Source organism: Sorghum bicolor, chromosome 1, assembly GCF_000003195.3.
Source record: "Sorghum bicolor cultivar BTx623 chromosome 1, Sorghum_bicolor_NCBIv3, whole genome shotgun sequence".
Taxonomy (NCBI): domain Eukaryota; kingdom Viridiplantae; phylum Streptophyta; class Magnoliopsida; order Poales; family Poaceae; genus Sorghum; species Sorghum bicolor.
In genome coordinates, this window is record NC_012870.2 from 56059872 (window position 1) to 56079676 (window position 19805).

The 19805-nt window shown below is 42.1% G+C and overlaps 4 protein-coding genes across 5 annotated transcripts; 2 read left to right on the forward strand and 2 right to left on the reverse strand.

Annotated features, from left to right (window-relative positions):
- On the forward strand, positions 209–1969 carry LOC8055136 (inositol-tetrakisphosphate 1-kinase 1). The gene has a single exon (XM_002464832.2). It carries the CDS (start codon positions 305–307, stop codon positions 1331–1333), a length of 1029 nt encoding a protein of 342 aa, XP_002464877.1. The 5' UTR covers positions 209–304; the 3' UTR covers positions 1334–1969.
- LOC8055137 (NADH dehydrogenase [ubiquinone] 1 beta subcomplex subunit 10-B) lies at positions 6763–9296 on the reverse strand. The gene is made up of 3 exons (XM_002467394.2): positions 8904–9296; positions 8742–8817; positions 6763–7078 (listed from the first exon to the last, which is right to left on the reverse strand). The coding sequence occupies exons 1-2, from the start codon at positions 9187–9189 to the stop codon at positions 8789–8791; spliced, it is 315 nt and encodes a 104-aa protein (XP_002467439.1). The 5' UTR covers positions 9190–9296; the 3' UTR covers positions 6763–7078; positions 8742–8788.
- On the forward strand, positions 9370–10352 carry LOC8055596. 2 transcript variants are annotated; one of them, XM_002464833.2, is made up of 3 exons: positions 9370–9567; positions 9656–9766; positions 9971–10352. In XM_002464833.2, the coding sequence occupies exons 1-3, from the start codon at positions 9453–9455 to the stop codon at positions 10042–10044; spliced, it is 300 nt and encodes a 99-aa protein (XP_002464878.1). In that variant the 5' UTR covers positions 9370–9452; the 3' UTR covers positions 10045–10352. The 2 variants fall into 2 exon arrangements, with proteins under 2 accessions (XP_002464878.1, XP_021306075.1); XM_021450400.1 differs by having other exon boundaries at positions 9378–9567; positions 9656–9832.
- Positions 15150–16088, reverse strand: LOC8055138. Its single transcript, XM_021463237.1, has 3 exons — positions 15813–16088; positions 15629–15703; positions 15150–15506 (listed from the first exon to the last, which is right to left on the reverse strand). The coding sequence occupies exons 1-3, from the start codon at positions 16024–16026 to the stop codon at positions 15397–15399; spliced, it is 399 nt and encodes a 132-aa protein (XP_021318912.1). The 5' UTR covers positions 16027–16088; the 3' UTR covers positions 15150–15396.

The following is a 19805-nucleotide window of genomic DNA, read 5'->3' on the forward strand; positions in this document are numbered from 1 at the left end:
TAATATATAGTTTATTTACATCTTGTTATTATACTTGCTCTAATAAACGAAGACAGTAATACTAACCCATTCTTAGAGTATTGTTCACCGGACCGGGCTGGGATTAGGTGAACCTGGTCCGCAGGGTGCAGCAATACGAAAAGCGAATGGCGAGGATTGTTTATAAAAGACAAGGCATCACTTCTATGTGGCACCTTTGGCTTTTTGGACTTTATATAATCCTTGGTTCACCCTTTATCCATCACCACCTAATTTTCCATCAAATTTCAATCTCCATCCATCGATCCCTCTCGAACCCGGCCCGATGGCCTCCGACGCCGCCGCCGAGCCCTCCTCCGGCGTCACCCAGCCCCCGCGCTACGCCATCGGTTACGCGCTCGCGCCGAAGAAGCAGCAGAGCTTTATCCAGCCATCGCTGGTGGCCCAGGCGGCGGCGCGCGGCATGGACCTCGTCCCCGTGGATGCGTCGCGGCCCCTGGCGGAGCAAGGGCCCTTCCACCTCCTCATCCACAAGCTCTACGGGGACGACTGGCGCGCCCAGCTCGTGGCCTTCGCCGCGCGGCACCCGGCCGTCCCCGTCGTCGACCCGCCCCACGCCATCGACCGCCTCCACAACCGCATCTCCATGCTCCAGGTCGTCTCCGAGCTCGACCACGCCGCCGACCAGGACAGCACCTTCGGCATCCCCAGCCAGGTCGTCGTCTACGACGCCGCAGCGCTCGCCGACTCCGGGCTCCTTGCCGCGCTCCGCTTCCCGCTTATCGCCAAGCCCCTCGTCGCCGACGGCACCGCCAAGTCCCACAAGATGTCGCTCGTCTACCACCACGAGGGCCTCGCCAAGCTCCGCCCGCCGCTCGTGCTCCAGGAGTTCGTCAACCACGGCGGCGTCATCTTCAAGGTCTACGTCGTCGGCGGCCACGTCACTTGCGTCAAGCGCCGCAGCCTGCCCGACGTGTCCCCCGAGGACGACGCATCCGCCCAGGGATCCGTCTCCTTCTCCCAGGTCTCCAACCTCCCTACTGAGCGCACGGCGGAGGAGTACTACGGCGAAAAGAGTCTCGAGGACGCCGTCATGCCGCCCGCCGCATTCATCAACCAGATCGCGGCCGGCCTCCGCCGCGCGCTGGGCCTGCAACTCTTCAACTTCGACATGATCCGGGACGTCCGCGCCGGCGACCGCTATCTCGTCATTGATATCAACTACTTCCCGGGCTATGCCAAGATGCCAGGGTACGAGACTGTCCTCACGGATTTCTTCTGGGAGATGGTCCAGAAGGACGGCGTGGACAACCAACAGGAGGAGAAAGGAGCCAACCATGTTACCGTGAAATAAGATGATGGCACTGGATATCTGGCGAATGCTGCTGGTTCTGGATGCATAATTCGATAGAGGGGATTTTAGTTGGATTTCAACCGGCAGCATGCGGAGGACCCTGCGCCCTGCTGTGTAAATCCTTTCTCCTAACTCTTTCCATACCAGTTATTTAGGTATCTTTCTGTTTTCCTGGGTAAGTCGCTTCATCTAGTTTAGACTGTCTGGAACAAAAGAGAGGGACATAACTCAAACCGGAATTCGAATGAAAAATGAGCTCTCTATCTGCAATCATTTTGTTCTTGAGCAATGGATGAATGGCAAATGCCGTATCTCTTCATGCAACTCATTGAATTCAGGTAGCTTCTGTTATGGAATCCAATCGGCTCGTTCTTTTTTCAGTGCATGAACCTAGAGAAATGCATCAGTATCATCCACTGAACAAATGTTGCCCCCAACAGTGCTTATCTCAATCCTAGTGATCCTGCAGTGGTGATTGTGTTCTCATTATACAGTGCCTATCACAATAAATTGTTGTTTCATCTAACGGAATGGGTGGTAGTTGATGCAGTCATCTTATTTGCATGTGAAGTAGAAGCTCTTTGTTAAGACACTGGATTTATCATTGTCCACAAGGTTGAATATGTTCCACAAGAATTACTGGTATTTGTTGATTGAATTGATTGTAAACCAGAGAGAGTATCATATCCATTCACAACCGAGTGCACTTGTGCCTGTGCCACTTGTTTGAGTGTTTACCTTCATTGGAATTTTGACCAATCAGCATGGGCCGTTACTTGCTATCTCGCCAAAAGTTGGGTAACGACAAGTGTGTTGGTACTTGGTAGTCCATAAGGCAAACTGTTTTATTTACCTTCATTGGAATCTTGGCCAATCAGCATGGGCCGTTACTTGCTATCTCGCCAAAAGTTGTGTAACGACAAGTGTGTTGGTACTTGGTAGTCCGTAATGGAAACTGTTTAAAGTTAGTGTGTTCCCATTTTGTCTTATCCGTGTTTTGTTCGACATAAGCTGTTGATATACACGATTACATATCATTCCTTCATATTCCGTGCAAACTTCATGTTTTTATGGGGTGATTGAAATTGGACAGCTTTCTTTCTTGTTTCTTTTGCCAAGGGAGAATAGTTAGGAAGGATTTTGCAGCTATATTATGGTAATCACCAACAATAAGTTCTGTTCAGTTCCTTAATCCATTGCAGCTGTAGAAGTAACAAAATGAATATTCTTCCTTACCAGCTTGCAAGGGTAATATTAGCGGACATTGAGGATCCTGTGCTTCTTCCATTCTTGGAACATGGGTATAACGCTAGAAATTTGTGGAGTTTTTTTGGGATTGTGTACTGAAGGATTCAGGAATTGTCATCAAGTATGACATTAGCTGCTACAGCATAACATTAAAATCCATTCCTGTAATTTACAGATTATAGTTCGTTGTCAAAATGTTTGTTTTCTTGCACTGTTTGTGCACTTGGTTGATTATAAAATGATGTAGGTAAATTACATATTCTGTCTTTGGTGTCTTGAATAGTGGAGATAACCTTGCTTGTGCAACTATTCCAAACAAAATCAACTCATGAACATATCTAACTAAGCAGGTTAGTACCCTGATCCAAACAAAACCTTGAGCCTTACATTTTGTTGAAGGAATGCTTATGTATGAAGTTTCAGTTCTGCTTCAGTTTTGGCAATCCTTGTTGCAGACTGGGATAGGATCCTCCCTTTAATTCAAGCCTGTCAGCAATAGTATTTCCTTGACAGTCATTGGTGTTGAACATCAGGTCTTGATTTACAGGACCGAAAGCAATGTCTCAGTGATTTTTTTTCCCCGCTGGTTTATTTTGAGCTGAGTTTCTGAGGTGAGTAAGTCTAGGCTGACGATTTGGTCTGTAATTCTGTGGTTTCAGGTGGTCTGAAACCAAATGTTTAGCTATTATGAATGTGCATCTGGTTTCTTATCTCAGATTGGTTCTTATCATGTTTCATAAGCATATGCCATGTTAGAATGTTGGGCGTTTGATTGGCTTCGCTGAGGATCTGTACATGCTTTCGACGCATGATTTTCTTTTTATCTTCTTTTTCTCTGGACCTTTATTTTTTTTTCATTTTGGTTTGTTGGATCTGATTCTTTCCTCCAGAGTTCAGAGCCGTTGCATCTCCTACCAGGCTACCTGCAAGGTGATCACCAGATTGTTGTTCAGTGACTGATTCTCTTCCCAGATTGTGAATTGAGGTGCCCAGGATTTAATAGATGACATGAACACATGTGCATGTTAGGAGTGTGAATTGTCGGTGCATCTTTGTGTTTTTATATATAAAAAAATAGAAAAAATAAACTTATGGCACATATTCGGCAAGTTATGACTGCGCTGTGGAATGGATTGTCGGACAAGCATAAGCATGGATCGAGCCCCACGGCACTGAGCTCCTTTTTTCTTTTGTGACAATACTGATCACTGAGCTCCATTTTGTGCTCGGACTATCATCAATGCATGCTCAGAGTTTGGGAGCTTTTTTTATATTTTTTTGACAATACTGAGCTCAATTTTGTGCTCGGACGACCACCAATGCTCAGAGTTGGGAAATACTGATAATAGTACAAGTAAGGTCACAAGATGGGCCACTGCACCTGGTCCACAAGGAGGACCTGTGCGTACGAGTAAGGCCCACAAGGAGTCGTCCCTGGACTGGACCGGACCTGCCGACCGAAAATCCCGGCCCATTCTTCATTTCTTATCGAAAAAGTCTCTTTTATCTTCTTAATGAATATCTATCATATTTTTTTAAAAAAACAATTAATATCTATATCATCTGGTTTGATTTTTCCTCAGAGGCTAGTGTCAGTGGGGAGTTCATGGCGCTCTTTTCAAGACTGTCATGTCATATAAAATGAAATAAAATTTGAATAAAACATCTACTCTTAATGGAGAGTTTCATTCTACGGTTTCATAGGTATTTAATTTCAAGACTTATAGAGAGTTGATAATCGTACTAGGAGAGTTCCATCAAGATGAAACTTATTTTCTCTCTCTCTCTTAAATACACTGCCATGTCATAAAAAATATCTATGTGGCAATCAATTCAATACACATAAAACTCACATGACATTCTCACTAAGATTGGCCTAAATCTGAGCATCTTGCCTCCTAACTCTCAAAAACTTTCAAAACCATTTAAATCACTTCCCTATCTTTTCAAGGGAGATCTTTTTTACTTAAAAAATGGTAAATACTTTTTTGAACTTAAAATGGTAAATACTTGATAAGTAAACAATGAGAAATGTCCCTAAGCTTCTATTTTTTTTAAAAAAAAAATTATAGAGATCGATTCAGACATGATAAACCCAGATAAAATATTTATAGCTCATAAAGACATATTTAGAAGCATTCCAAAATTAGATTTAAATCTAGAAAAATGAGGAAAATATCAAGAAATAAATCCCAAAACATCATAATCAATGCACAAAAGCATTTTGAAAATTTTGCACAACAAAAATACGAGATGCAACTAGCATGAATGCATTGAGAAATGTTTTATTGCATTCATACTGCTTGCGTCTTGTATTTTACGGCATAAAGTTTTAAAATGCATGTAAACATTAATTTGAATGTTCTAGGAAATTTCAAGTTCTTTTTGGATATTTTCCTATTTTGAGAAGCTTCTAGAGATATCTTCACAAGTTCTAAATATTTTATTGTGATTTGTCTTTCCCCATCTACCTTTAAAATTTTATCAAAATTTATAGAATCTTGAATAATTTTCATGTTTAAAAACATTATCAGACTTTTTTTTTCAAAAAATTGACCTACAAAAGATGAATCCGGTTTGAAAAACAATTGAGAGTTGAAAGAAGGTAGGATGTTTGGTTTTAAAGTTAGAGGAGAAAAAATCAGATCATAGTGATAGTAAAGACTTTTTTTTTGAGATTGAGTGATAGTAAAGACTAAAGAGAGATGACGCTAGTCATGACCACTATCTAGGGAAACTCTTCATTGCGCGCTCACTCATTGTTAAGGTTGGCAGCAAATTAAGTCCATCAGCCATGTAAGGATAGTAATGAAGAGGATTAATTGTGAGAGTCTGAGAGATATTCACGGGCTTCATATAAGGAAAGAGAGAGACTAATAGTGTGTTTGGTTTATGGAGTCACCCCATGTTTTATGAGGTGATTGTATTATGAGTTCATCCCATGAATTTAGGTGAAATCAATCCATTTCTAATGCATATACTATTTATTTAGCTTGTGAGGAATAAGATAATGATGGATCAATTCATTCCATTCCACAAAACCAAATAAAAAAAGTAAGGAGTGAGAAGAAGACGAACTAACTCATTCCACAAACCAAATACACCATAAAAGAATGACATGCAACAAAAGAAGAAGAAATATTCACAACATAAAAAGAAAGTTCAATCGGTTATGTGCCAGGTGGAAAATGTCACTTACAAACTGTGTGTTGGACACAAATTTTCTTTTTCATCATCAAGCTCAACCTAAACTTTCTGTTCATTTTACTTTTGTACATTTACAGATGCAATTAGCTTAGCTCCCTCATGGCACTCACATAGAACTTATGGTAGTTTTTATAGATATTAATTGTGCTACATAAGTGATTTAATCAAGAGAGAAGAAAAATCTAAGAAACCAAGTCTAACTAAGAAACATGGTCTTCACGGATATCAAAATCTAGCTAAGAAACTAGATCTTCACGGTTATGGATGGAAAAGAAAACATGGTTCCTATCACTACTTATGTCCTGCATTATAGAAAACTTTGCAATAAGATAGTTTCTTATAAGATTTTCTATGTTATAGAAACTGTTAATAGTTTTGAAATGCCCTCATCCATTGTTTGTTCGGTGTACCCTCCTTTGACTAGGTTTTTGAACTAATTATGTGCTACAGATATGTTTGATTTGGAATGAAGGGGAGCATTATTTGGAGAGAAGTCCGGACCCGGCGTTCTTGGTTCCATGTTATTTTTTTATCACCTATCATATCGAATGTTTGGACATATGCACAAAATACTAAATATATACTATTTGCAAAACTACAACAACTAGAGGATAATTTGTGAGATGAATCTTTTAAGCCTAATTAATCTATAATTGAACATTAATGATTAAATAAAACAAAAATACTACGGTGTTTATTAAATTTTATCATACCCAACCAAACACCCAGGTAACTGTATCAGTCATAGAAATTCGCGGCCTGTTGACTGCTGCTGTGCTGCATATAGTAGAGACAACTATGCAAGTGTTGGCAGGCAGCAATGAGGCTGCAGTCAGAGCGAAGCATCGGCCGAACCTCAGCGAACCGGCCCCGAAACGATTGCGTGCGAGGCAGCACTCAATCGGTTTGTGGCCACCCAAACCAAACAAAAAAAAACGTAGTAAGTTCTGATTATTACGTACTAGTAGATCCACTAAACCAAACAGTCAACATCTATCAATGGTGCCTTTCGTATCCTTGCAGATCAAAGATGCAGTTTACAGTGAAAAAACACACAAAAAAACACCGTCTGGATAAACTCGAACATTAGGATTTTAAGAACAAGGTAGGCACCAAGGTTCAAGCCACAATTCGCTCAATTACACAGCTCGACAAGAACAACAGGTACGGGCATAAGAATGTTTTCTTGGACAACATTTTATTTGAAGTCTATCAGCAGCTTCAGATGTAAAAGACAAATTGCAACAGTTCCAAGTTACTTCTTTCGATTCAATGGAAGGATCAGATCACCTGCACAACGATAAGAAAAGACTGGTATAGTTAGTCATGCAGTTCAATACACAACGTTGTCTATTCCATAATTAATTTGTAAAGATACACAAGGGATCATACATGGAACAGATCAACCAACATAAGAGAAGACAGAAGAATGATTATGCATACCCATGAAATGTGCAATGAAGTAAACAAACAAGAAAAATAACCTGTTTCAATGAAATATTGCAATCTGGAACTAATAAGAAACTAATATGTGAACAAAATAGACAACCGAGATATATCCAATATTCCGCAATTGTTGTGACTTGTGAGAATAGTAATATCTTCTTTTCTTTTCTTTTCATCAGTGTGAGAACATTACAGAAGATAGAGTTATGGAAAATGATGTCCATATCAAAATTAATAATCTTTTATACCATTCATATCGAACCCAAGAATCAAGCAAACACTACATAAAATGATACAATGCTCTTCATTATCTCCCCCCCCCCCAAAAAAAAAAAAAACCATGTTATCTAGGCAGCATGCATAGACTTTGGAGCTCTATGAACATATGATGATATTTTCCAGCCTTTTTCAGCTATTCACAAGTAGTAGTGAATATGTTCAGCTATTCAATTTGTCCTTAGCTCCAATCACCCATTCAAAACTGGTACTAAAGAATTAGTTTTACCAAATCTTTACATACTCTTCATACAACACCATTCTGAAGGCCCACAGTCTTTCATAGTTTCATGTCATCATTGTTCTAGGCTTAATTAGTGGGGAGGTAACAGAGGTGATTTTCAGAGGGACATCCTGGATCGACTTTGGTCGCAGCTGTCTAAAGAGAAAGAGGGAAGACAAATGAAGGAAGATTGTCATTTACTGGAAGTTTTGATGTTGCAAGTCTTTGGAAAGCGTTGGTGGAGACATCTAACGAGGGTATGTGGTTTAGTATAAGCTCTTAGAGGAGCTGTTCTGCTATTCTTTGTTTCAGCTGTTCCGGATTGTGTAACGGGTTTTTGGTTTGGCCTCAGTGCTGTTTCTGTATCGTGTGGCTATACACATTCACCTGTTGAATGTTGGAGGCCGGATATTTTTTTTCTTTAATCAACCTCTCATAAGAATCTACTGAAAACAGGTATAGAAAGTAACTTAAGATCGGAAATTCAACAGATGGAATTACTAGTTGATTGCTACCACTATTAATGGGTACAACCAAGAAATTAGATTTTTAACTCAGCTGTTTGACACATAACCTGGGCCCAGGCATGCAACACCTAACAGGCTAACAACACTGCTGCCATCTTCACAATTCAAGTCTATGTAATATGATGATAGCACAACCAATTTACTAGAGGACATGAGGATTCATGCTAAGCAAGAGAAAATCCTTACAAATACATAAAAGGAAAAGGCAGTTCACATACAGAGACAACTGAAAATCTTCTTGTATTTATCGTTGCCAGTTTAGCTCTCATTCTATTATACTCCATTTTCCGGTTATTCCTTCCAGGTGACTACTGCCTCCCAAAATTTGAGGAATGCAGAGTGATTGCAATGTATTTCCAGCATCACAAATAGCTTTGGAATGAATTTCGGTTTCCACTACAGATTGATTATCGCACAACATTCATAGAATAGAAAGGAAAACATTGCATTTGAAGCTGCGCTTAGTTTCAGCAGGCCTCACCTCTCCGATCCAGGAACAGCAGCACGAGAAGCCGTGCAGCAGCGCCGCTACTCCGCCTCGACGGTCTTCTTGGGCTCTGCGAACCAGAGAAGAAGCAACAACCAAATAAACCAATTGATCATGACGATCAAAGGGTAAGACGAGACATGAAGGGATTCGGACCGTGGAACTCGGGCGGGCGAGCATCCTTGCCCCAACCCACGCCGCGGGTAGACTCTAGGTACTGGTCGACGAGGTGGCGGCACTTCTGGTGGTGGTTGATGCCCTCGATGCGGTAGCACCAGCGGAGGCGCTCCCGGATGATCTTGGCGGTCTCGATCTGGATCCACTTCTCCCGCACCAGGTGCTCCCGGTACTCCAGCATCGCCACCGGGTCCCCATACGGGTTCTTCGGGTCGAAGTTATCCGGCGGCTGCTCGTCGAACTCAACCTTCGCCTTGCGCACCATCTTCTCCGGTCGCCGCCGCCGCCGCCGCCGCTCCTTCGATTGGGTGGGGGATGGGATTGGTGTGCTCCGCTTGGTCGGATGGGTGACGAAGCTGATGGGTCGATGAGTCCATTATGCGAACCAGGCCTGTGGGCTGTTACTGACTAGAGTCGGCCCAACAGAATGAAGCATAGGTGGGCCAAGAGACCAAAGCTTCTATCGCCGACTCCCCGTTCCCCCGAAATCGGCAGGCGGAGAGGGCGGATCCGAGAAGAGCCGGCGCGATGAGCTCCCCGGCGAGGTCGACCGTCTCGGCGGCGAGTGGGGGAGCCGTTTCAGCCGCCGAAGACGTCGCCGATTTCATCGACGCGCTGTACCGCAAGGACGAGGCCATGGCTGGTGATACGCCTTTCTCCCTTGTGCAACCCCTGGCAGGTGAGTGCCCCAGAGAGTCAAGAGTGACTGACCGATTGGATTGGCCTTGCAGAACTCAAGTCTGAGGTGATGGAGGCGCTGCAGAGGGAGGTGAGGTCGCTCGACGACGACAGCTGGATGTTCGCCGCGCCGCGGTCCCGCATCAACCTCGTCTCCAGGCCTGGTAAGAAGAGAACACAACAACAGCAAGGGATTCTTCCTCAAAATAGTTGCAGAACTTGGTTTTCTGGTCAGTTTTTTTTAATCTATATACATATGGCCTGAGTTTAGTGTTCCTGTTCCTGATGAATGAGCTGTGTACATTCCTGACACGATTGCTACCGATTTTATTTGTATTTGTACCCCATTGGGGGCATGTGTTTATCAGGTGCTTACCTGCCCAAGCAACACGGAAAACTCTCGGAGCTGGGGCAGGCATCCAAGAAAACAAGGAACTTCTAGGGTGTAGATGCTTGTGCTTGCAAGAAGCCTAGTCCATGACTCCATGATGGTAGTGAAGGCTGGGATTCCATCTATGCTGTAGCATCAAGGATGATTTGGTCCAGTTTCAAATCAATCTGGTTGCTTCCTGCTAATTCAATTTCAGGCACATGTATGGATTTTCAAGTGATTGAGATGTCTATGTAATGGTATTGTTCATGACATGTGCCTTTCCTATCTTTTACAAACTCAGCCTGCCTTGTGTTTTACATTCATGATCCATCCTTTTCTTTCTGAAACAGATATGCATGATTTCTCAAGAGGTACAATTGCCATTTTAGTTGGTGAGACAGCAAATACATCAATAAGCATTGAACAAATTTATGTTGTCTTTAGCTCTCACGATCACTGACATTGGAATACCTTTAGTTCAGTTGTAAGTTGAAAAGCTTGCAAATTAAAATTCATATCCTGGCATAAAAATGTTAAAAACATAGATATGTTCTTTTGTCTGGGCTGTCTTTTTGTATGTCTCTGTCCCATGCCTCATTAACTGATGGATGCCTGATTAGATGTGTATCATTTGGTGATCTTAATTGCTTATTCTTTCATTATACCTACCTTAACGATGACAAATGTTCATCTATACAAGAATTCTGTTACCTAAAATTTCTGTTACCCATGTTGAACTTGACAATGAATGTGCAGTGTCTTAAGGGTTTTTTAGGGCTCTGTACATTGGTTCTAAAAATTGTTTTGCTTAGTTGGCAATGCTTATGTGTTCTGCAGTGAAAGCAAGGCACTTGACAATTAGATTATCCTGTATGATAATCCTTGTGTTTTCTATGATTTTTCATTTCTTTTTGTCAAATGTAAATGAATGCTGCCATACACTAATGCATATGAACAAAATTGGTAAAGCTCTAAAGATCGTGTGAATGATGTTTTTAGTTTGTTACAGTAGCCAGTAGGGTCTGCATTTTAGCTTTCTAATAGAGGCCATGTTTTGCAGTAATGCAGTGCCTTCAGAAATAACGTTTTGCTAGTACCTAGTACTAAAGAAGTTGGCTTTGCACCAGTCATTTCTCCAGAGATAGTGTTCTTTGTCATTGTAACACTAAATAATGATGCTTCAACTTGTGCTTGGAGTTGACTTTGTGCGTGCATTTTCCATTATGAGTATAAAATAGTGGAGAAAGTAGTTGAAAATGTTAGCAGCCATACCACCTTTTTCTTTTTCTTTTTTATTTTTTCTGTGTAGTATAGTAGTCTATAGTGTCAGGAGAGTTTATGATGCTACTTCCAGTTCAATTTGCTATGAAGTAGCGTATATTCAGTTACTTGAAGATTTACCGAAGCCTTTGCTTGCCCCTAAGCTAGCAAAAACACTTGAATGTGATGCTCTTCTTTCCTTCCCCCTCTCATTTGAGGCACTAGCTGATTACATAAATTGATTGTTCCAGTGGTCTACCGGTTGCTCTGGTATGACTGCCCATATGACAATGTCTTCAGTCAGATATTCTGTTTACCTTTTTGGTTTGGCATACATACACTGCCCAATGGTTGCTTTGACTTTGCATTAGTATATGCAGGTTCTATCTCTATTATGTCACATGTTCTTTATTGCCATGCAGATGGTAATCTTAAAACTATGCCACAAACTCTTAACCAAGAAGCAAACAAAACAAAACAATAATTTTAAAGGCTAGGGAATTGTATAATAGTCTCCTTTAATCATTTGGAAATGGTAATGCTGAGTCTATGGTAATATCAAACAATGACTCAAGATTTGCATATCTTGTTCATTTTTATGAAATGGTTCTGATTTATAACCTATATGGGGAATGTTGGCCTTTGCTGTTGTCTTGGTAGTAGCTGATAGCCTGAGATTGAGCTTTTGCTTGTCGGCAGACCTAATGGTATCTGCTTTGTGTTTTGGGGACCTTTCCCTGCAGGTGATGTTCTATGGTTGCTGGTGGGTGTTTCCTCTATTTCCTGTTACTTGTCCTTGGTGGTGCCGAGGCTCCATCTTGTTTCACTGGATGCGATTTTTTTTTTTTCATGCTGATAGCCTAGGTGTCGGTGGATAGTTTGGAGTAATGATTGACAATCTGTGACACGAATAGATCTTTTTCTGCTCTTCTGACATTACCACTGGAGAGTTGCCATGCTAGGGTAACGACACCGACGTTGCCATTTAAACTTGCTGTCTTCTGTTTTTCCTTTATCTCAGTGGATGGCCTTGTTTAGTTTCCATCTAAAAACTTTTCGCTCCATCACATGAAATATTTTAACACATGCATAGAGTATTAAATACAAATTAAAAATAACTAATTGCATAGTTTAAATGTATTTTGCGTAACGAATTTTTTAAGCCTCATTAGTCTATAATTAGACATTAATTACTATAGTTACAAATGTGCTACAGTATCTATTTTTTTCTTTTCATGAGTTAAATAAGGCCGGAAGATTGATGCCTCATTTTAAACATGATTTGTAAGGCACGTTTGCTCGAGAACGGAGAACCATGCTTGTCACTCATTTTCTTTCTAAGGCTATTAAGGTTACTCTTTCAATATGTTGTGGCAGTAAAATTGATTGTCATAGTTTAATGTACTCTTTCCGTCCTAAAATAAATCAATTTCTAAAATTACTCTAAGTCACAGTATCTTTGGTTTGATTAACTTTACAGAAAAGAGTAACATAAATATGAGTGTCCTTTTTAATAAATTTAGTTAAATTTAAATAGTTTGAGTTTGGACAGCTCTCGAAGTTAGTTTAATTTAGGATGGACGGAGGAGGTAAGAAAAATCAGTTCACAACCAAATAACCAAGAAACTAGACTAGACACAAATACCATTTGCATCCTTTCATTTCGGACGAATTAGAATCTACTTAATGAATTAGGCTATTTTACTTGAAAATTAAGATTCCATGACTCTAAAGCATGAGCCTATCTCAAATTCATAGGGTGGGAGATAAAATTTGATTCTATAATCATCATACTATGTTTCTACTCTTCAAAGCTCTTCAACTCGCTTCCCTATCGGAGAAATGCAAGATGTAGGCATCTTCCTTGCATAGCTAACAATAGTATACAAATATATTCCAAATATTAGCTTAATTAATGTGTCTAAATTATGATATATTAGAAATGAATTCAATTCCAAGGATCCAAACAGGTCATATTGTTAGTTGTCCTTGTCCAACAAGTTGTCACAAGAGTTGTCAATGGGACAATGGCCATGGGACACATCTTGTTGTTGTCTCCTAACTGTGTTAAGCCTGCATGTATGTTTGTAATTTTTTAGAAAAGAAGTACCTATAGCTGTAAATCATGGGAAATCATCCAAACGCAAACGCTGAAGTGCCCTATACCTCTAACTCACTAATAGGAGTTGGGATCACCAGTAAGACTGTCTCCAACAACACCAACTAAATGCAAAATGCATCCTTCATAGTGGAATGGGTCTCCAAAAATACCCTCCAACAGAAGACGCAAAACAGAGCACACATTTTGAGGCAAGGACAAACCTTGACACTTATTTGTGTCGTCTCTCTCCAAAGACGCAAAATCTTCGTCACCTATAGTGTGGGCCCGTAGCAGCAGGGTGTGGCCGGCTCAGCGAGGCGAGTTCGCCAGAGCACCTATGGAGCCGCTGGCCTTAGCTGCGAACGCCGAAGGGAGTAGGGAGGGAAGCCGCATAGGGGAGGGACCTCGCCAAAGGAAGGTAGGGAGGGATGCCACATAGGGGAGAGAGCTCAAGAGAGGAAGGTAGGGAGGGAGGCCGCACAGGGGATGGAGCTCGTTGTCTATCCAACGAGGCGTGGAGAGAGAGGCTAGCGGCGCTGCTAGATCTGCCCGCGGATGCGCAGGCGGGGGCGCTTGGCGACCACGGCGGGGAGGGAGGCAGGCAGGCCTGCTGAGGCGCTCGACGGGGAGGAAGGGAAGAAACAGACTCTTTTACTTTGCACAATGCAAACCGGTAAGGCCCCGTTCGGTTCTGCAGGATTTCACCAGGAATTATTCCTTCCAAAGCAAATCCAGTAGAATTCATTCAAAGAATTGATTCCATGCCAAACGAACGAGGCCTAAATGGGTCTTGTGTTTAACAGTGCAATGCAAGCTGAATCATTTGATTTAGGCCTTGTTTAGTTCGTAAAAAAATTTGGATTTTGACACTGTAGCAATTTCGTTTTTATTTAACAAACATTGTCCAATCATAGAGTAACTAGACTTAAAAGATTCGTCTCGCAATTTACAGATGAACTGTGCAATTAATTTTTATTTTCATATATATTTAATGCAACATGCATATGCCGTAAGATTCGATGTGACAGTGAATCTTAAAAATTTTTGAGAACTAAACAAGCCAGCTTTCCTTGTGCAGCTCTGCTGAGTGCTGACTCACTACCAGGTGCGAGTACCACCTATCACCAATTCACCACCCATGCCCGGTGGGGGGCGTGAGGGCCCAAGGACGCGCTGGAGGAGGCAATGAAATTTCTTGTGAGCTAGCCTGAAGGAGTGAAGGCTGCTGTGCAGCTCCGCTAGGACCGCCTGAGCACAGCAGCGAGCTCTCGGTCCGTTGGTCGTGCACTCGTGCTGGCTAGCTGGGCACGCACACACATGTGCCGCTGCCCTCTGGCTGGAACCAGCTCAGCTCGGTCCCTCTCTCCTGAACCGCTCGTCTCAAGGAAAGAGAGACATGAAAAGATATTAGCAGGACAAATGCACCGTCTACAAAAGACATGATCGTTGGACGGCGCAAATACGTTTCCCATCCTAGGGCTTGTTTAGTTCACCCAAAACCAAAAAATTTTCAAGATTTTCAGTCACATCGAATCTTACGGCACATGCATAAAGTATTAAATATAAACGAAAACAAAAACTAATTATACAGTTTGCCTGTAAATCAGAAGACGAATCTTTTGACTCTAGTTAATCTATGATTAGATAATATTTGCCACAAACAAACGAAAATGTTGGCCAAAAACTTTTCATTTTGCGAACTAAACAAGGCCCTGATCCCACCATCCAAACCGCCCTCTCCTGTATGATCATATCAGCATTCAGCGACAGAGAGAAATGGCAGACGCAGTAAAACACGCGATTAGGGCGATAATTTCTGCAAGGCATTTCTCTCTTTTTTTTTTCTAGTACTTACTCAAATCGAATTCCAAATTCCAAATGGGATGACGAAGACCGTCACCACCACCACCACCAAGCCATGAATGCCATTCTCACTTTTCAGTGCCACCAGAAAGGCGAACCAGACAAGGAAAAAAGCAAACAGCAACAGTGACGCTCCTCCTCCGCTGCGTCATCGGCAGCGCATCCCAACGGCTAGCTTCGCGTCTCCTGCGCTGACATCACCGCCGCCGCGCCATCCCCAGCCTCCGCCCGCGGGACTGCTGCTGCGGCCGCCTCGAGTCCTCCTTCAGCCGCCGGTACACGCCGCTGGACGCGGCCGTCGCGTCCGCTGCAATGCAAACAGCCAAACAGCGAGAGAAGAGGCGTGAGAAGTTGACAGCGCGAGGCCGCGAAACTCTCGCTTGCCTGCGTCGTCGGCGATGGAGACCCTCGGGGGGCTTGGGCACGCACCTCCGCCTGCGCCAGCAGCGGTGGCCTCCAAGGAGCGTGCGGTGACGGTGGCGGCCGCGGCCAGCACGGGCGAATCTGCACGGGCAAACGAAACAGTCACCCGCGGCAGGGTCGATTAGCGAGAGCGGACAGCGGAGCGTTAGGGTGGGTGGGCGGCCTGCACTGCACGGCGACGGGGACATACCGGTGAGCGCGGCGGAGGGGTCATGGGACAGCAGGAAGAGGACGAGGAGGCACAGGAGAGTGAGGACGGGGACCAGGTGGATGGACTTGTCCGGCGCCGGGGACCTGGCCACCGCCTTCGCCGCCTTCTCGTCCGCCGCCTCAGCCTCCTCGTCGCCGGCCACGCTCAGGCGGAAGGACCTCCCGGCTGGCGACCCCAGGGAGAGGCGCTGCATTGCGGCGGCGGCGGCCGCGGATTTTTATTTTCTGTTGGTGGGGATGCGGGACGGGAGCGCGGAGGGGGATTTTAGAGGGTGCGGCCGTGGCCGTGCGGGGTTTAATAGGATGCGAGCGTGTGTATATTCACACTATTATCTAGCTTGTCACACGATGACACGAGAGGTGGAGGTGGTTTTTACTGCGCATGGAAAATGCCAGCATGGGCAGCATGTGTGGCGCGACAGGAGGACTGGTGCTGGCGTACGTACGTGTGCCAACTGTAATAATAAAACGTTAAATATTGCAAGCTATAATATTGCATGCGTGATCACTGTTGCATGTTGCAGTAGAAATGTAATAGGAACAGTAGAAAGTGAACAGTAGTCTTTATTGATGAACAGTGAAAAGTATTTATACATGCCTTCGATGAGGCAGTTTCCAGGGGCGAGTGAAAAGCCCCGCTCCCACGATGTCCCTCTCCACGACCGGGAGAGTGGAAGGAAGAACCGTCATTAGCAGTTGCTAATTATCCACTAATTGATCATAAAGAATATTAAGAATATTCTTAACACTCCCCCTGATCAATTATCTTCTTCAATTGTTCATCATAATTGTCACCATCATTTATCCTTCGAAAAACCCTATGGGAAAAAACTTAGGAAACTTTGATATATCAGGTTAAAACTCCTTAAAAACCCGATGGGAAAATAAAGGAGAAACACCGTGATAATCATTATAACAATGTCTTAAAAATATCATCTCCAAAAAAACCCCTTAATGGGAAAAACTGGATGATATGACATATATATATATATAATGCTGATATTGTCTCGTTAAAAAAACTTTATATGAGAAAACTTTAAAGTAAAACTCATACAAAGAAAAGAGTGCAACATAATACAAATGAATCATTTATCAAGAGATACTCCCCCTGATTTCTGCAAGTCCCTAAGTCTTTTCATACCAATTCCTTCAACATATTTGTGAAACATAGAATATGGTAGAGACTTGGTGAATAAATCTGCTAGATTATCACATGACTTAGTCTGCAGAATCTCAATTTCCCCATTCTTTTGCAACTCATGGGGATAAAATAATTTTGGAGTAATATGCTTTGTTATGTTGCTCTTGATATATCCTGATTCCATTTGTACAACACAAGCAGCATTATCCTCAAAGATAATTGTTGGTGTATCAAGTGCACCAATTCCACATGATTTTAATATGTGGTCTACCATTCTGCGAAGCCATACACACTCACGTGATGCTTCATATAATGCTATAATTTCAGAATGGTTGGTGGAAGTAGACACTAATGTCTGCTTGGAAGATTTCCAAGAAATTGCTGTTCCACCATTTAAAAATACAAAACCAGTTTGGGATTTACCATTATGGGGATCTGATAAATATCCAGCATTTGTATAACCCAATAAATTTTGATCTTGATTTTTGCTGTAAAATAATCCAAGATCTCTTGTACCATTGAGATACCTAAATATGGTCTTAACTCCAACCCAATGACGCTTGGTAGGAGTTGCACTGTGTCTTGCTAATAGGTTAACTGCAAAAGCAATATCCGGCCGGGTACTATTAGCAAGATACATAAGTGCTCCGATAGCACTTAGATATGGGACTTCTGGTCCCAAAATCTTTTCGCCTTCCTCCCTAGGTCTGAAAGGATCTTTCTCTATGTCCAAAGATCTTACAACCATGGGGGTTTTACATGGGTATGCTTTATCCATATTGAATTTCTCCAACATTTTCTGGATATAGGCAGCTTGGTAAATAAAAATCCCAGATGAAAAATGCTCAAGTTGTAAACCTAAGCAAAATTTGGTTTGACCCAAATCTTTCATTTCGAACTCCGCTTTCAAATGATGACGTGCTTCATTTATATCTTGCTCATTGCCAATGATATTTATATCATCAACATATACAGATATAATGCAAAAACCCTTTTGGGATTTTTTAATGAAGACACATGGACAGTCATCATTATTTGTGTATCCTTTATGTATAAGGAATTCACTTAACCGATTGTACCACATTCGGCCTGATTGTTTTAAGCCATATAATGACTTCTGCAATTTTACACAAAACATGTTTCGATTTGCCTCAGAATTTGGTATACTAATTCCATCAGGAACTTTCATGTATATCTCAGAATCCAATGACCCATATAAATATGCGGTCACTACGTCCATCAACTGCATAGATAGACGATTTTGAACTGCCAAAGATATTAAATATCGAAATGTTATGCCACTCATAACTGGAGAATATGTTTCATTGAAATCAACACCAGGTCTTTGCGTAAAACCTTGTGCTACAAGCCTTGCTTTATATCTCACCACTTCGTTGTTTTCATTCCGTTTCCGGACAAAAACCCATTTATATCCAACAGGATGGATACCAGGAGGTGTTGGCAATATAGCCGAAAACACTTCCCTTTTTGAAAGCGAGGCTATCTCTGTTTCTATTGCATCCTTCCACTTGTTCCAGTCCGAGCGTTTCTTACACTCTACCATGGATTTTGGATCTGGATCATTTTGAAGGATTTCAGCAATTTGCTCAGAGAAATAAATGTCGACAATTGTAGCTTTACGATCATAGGATTCTCCAGTCTCTACATAATTAATGGCAATTTCATCTACCCTTGATGGATCATCATTATTTCCCAAAATGACTGATCTAGGGTTTCTTGATGTCCCAACTTTAGTGTTTATACACATAAGTGGGTCAGGTAACATATCAAATCTTTCCAAAAGATATTAATTAGTCACTAGGTGTATATCAACATAAAGTTGATCTTCGTTTACTACTTTCTTTTGTTTCTTATCTTGCACCTTGGAATTGCCTCTCCCCCTCTTGTTTCCAAGAGGGATTACATGAGTGGTTTTATTTGGTACCTCCACTCTTTCTGGCACATTCCTTGCAGGATAGAAAGATTTAACAATACCTTTATAGTTAGTAAACGCATCTGGTAGATTATTTGCAATATTTTGCAAATCAATAAGTCTCTGAACCTGAAGTTTAGTTTCCATAGTACGTGGATCAGAGGATGAAATGCCTTCCGCATTCCAATTAATTTCTCGGCATTCATTTTGGTACATTTCTCCCCCTAATGCCGGGAAATGATCCTCATTAAAAATACAATCAGCGAACCGGGCCATAAATAGATCCCCTGTGAGAGGTTCTAAATACTTAATAATCGACGGAGATTTGAATCCCACATAGATCCCCAATTTTCTATGTGGTCCCATAGCTGTTCGCTGAGGTGGTGAGATGGGCACATAAACTGCGCACCCAAATTTACGCAAATGGAAAATATTTGGAGGATCACCACGTACTAATTGTAAAGGGGAATTATCATGATATGCAGTTGGTTGTAGTTGGATTAATTCAGCAGCATGCAGTACTGCGTGACCCCAACACGAAGTAGGCAACTTGCAATTCATCAACATTGGTCTTGCAATGAGTTTAATTCTCTTTATTAAAGATTCAGCCAAACCATTTTGAGTGTGGACATAGGGTACAGAATGCTGAACCTGAATTCCCATTGCCATACAATAATCATTGAAAGCATGAGATGAAAATTCAGCAGCATTGTCCATTCGAATTGTTTGAATTCGATGTTCAGGATAATGTGACTTCAACTGTATTAGTTGAGACATTATTTTAGCAAAAGCATGGTTTCGTGTCGATAAAAGACACACATGAGACCATCTTGTAGATGCATCTATTAATACCATGAAATACCTGAACGGTCCACATACAGGTTGAATCGGCCCACAAA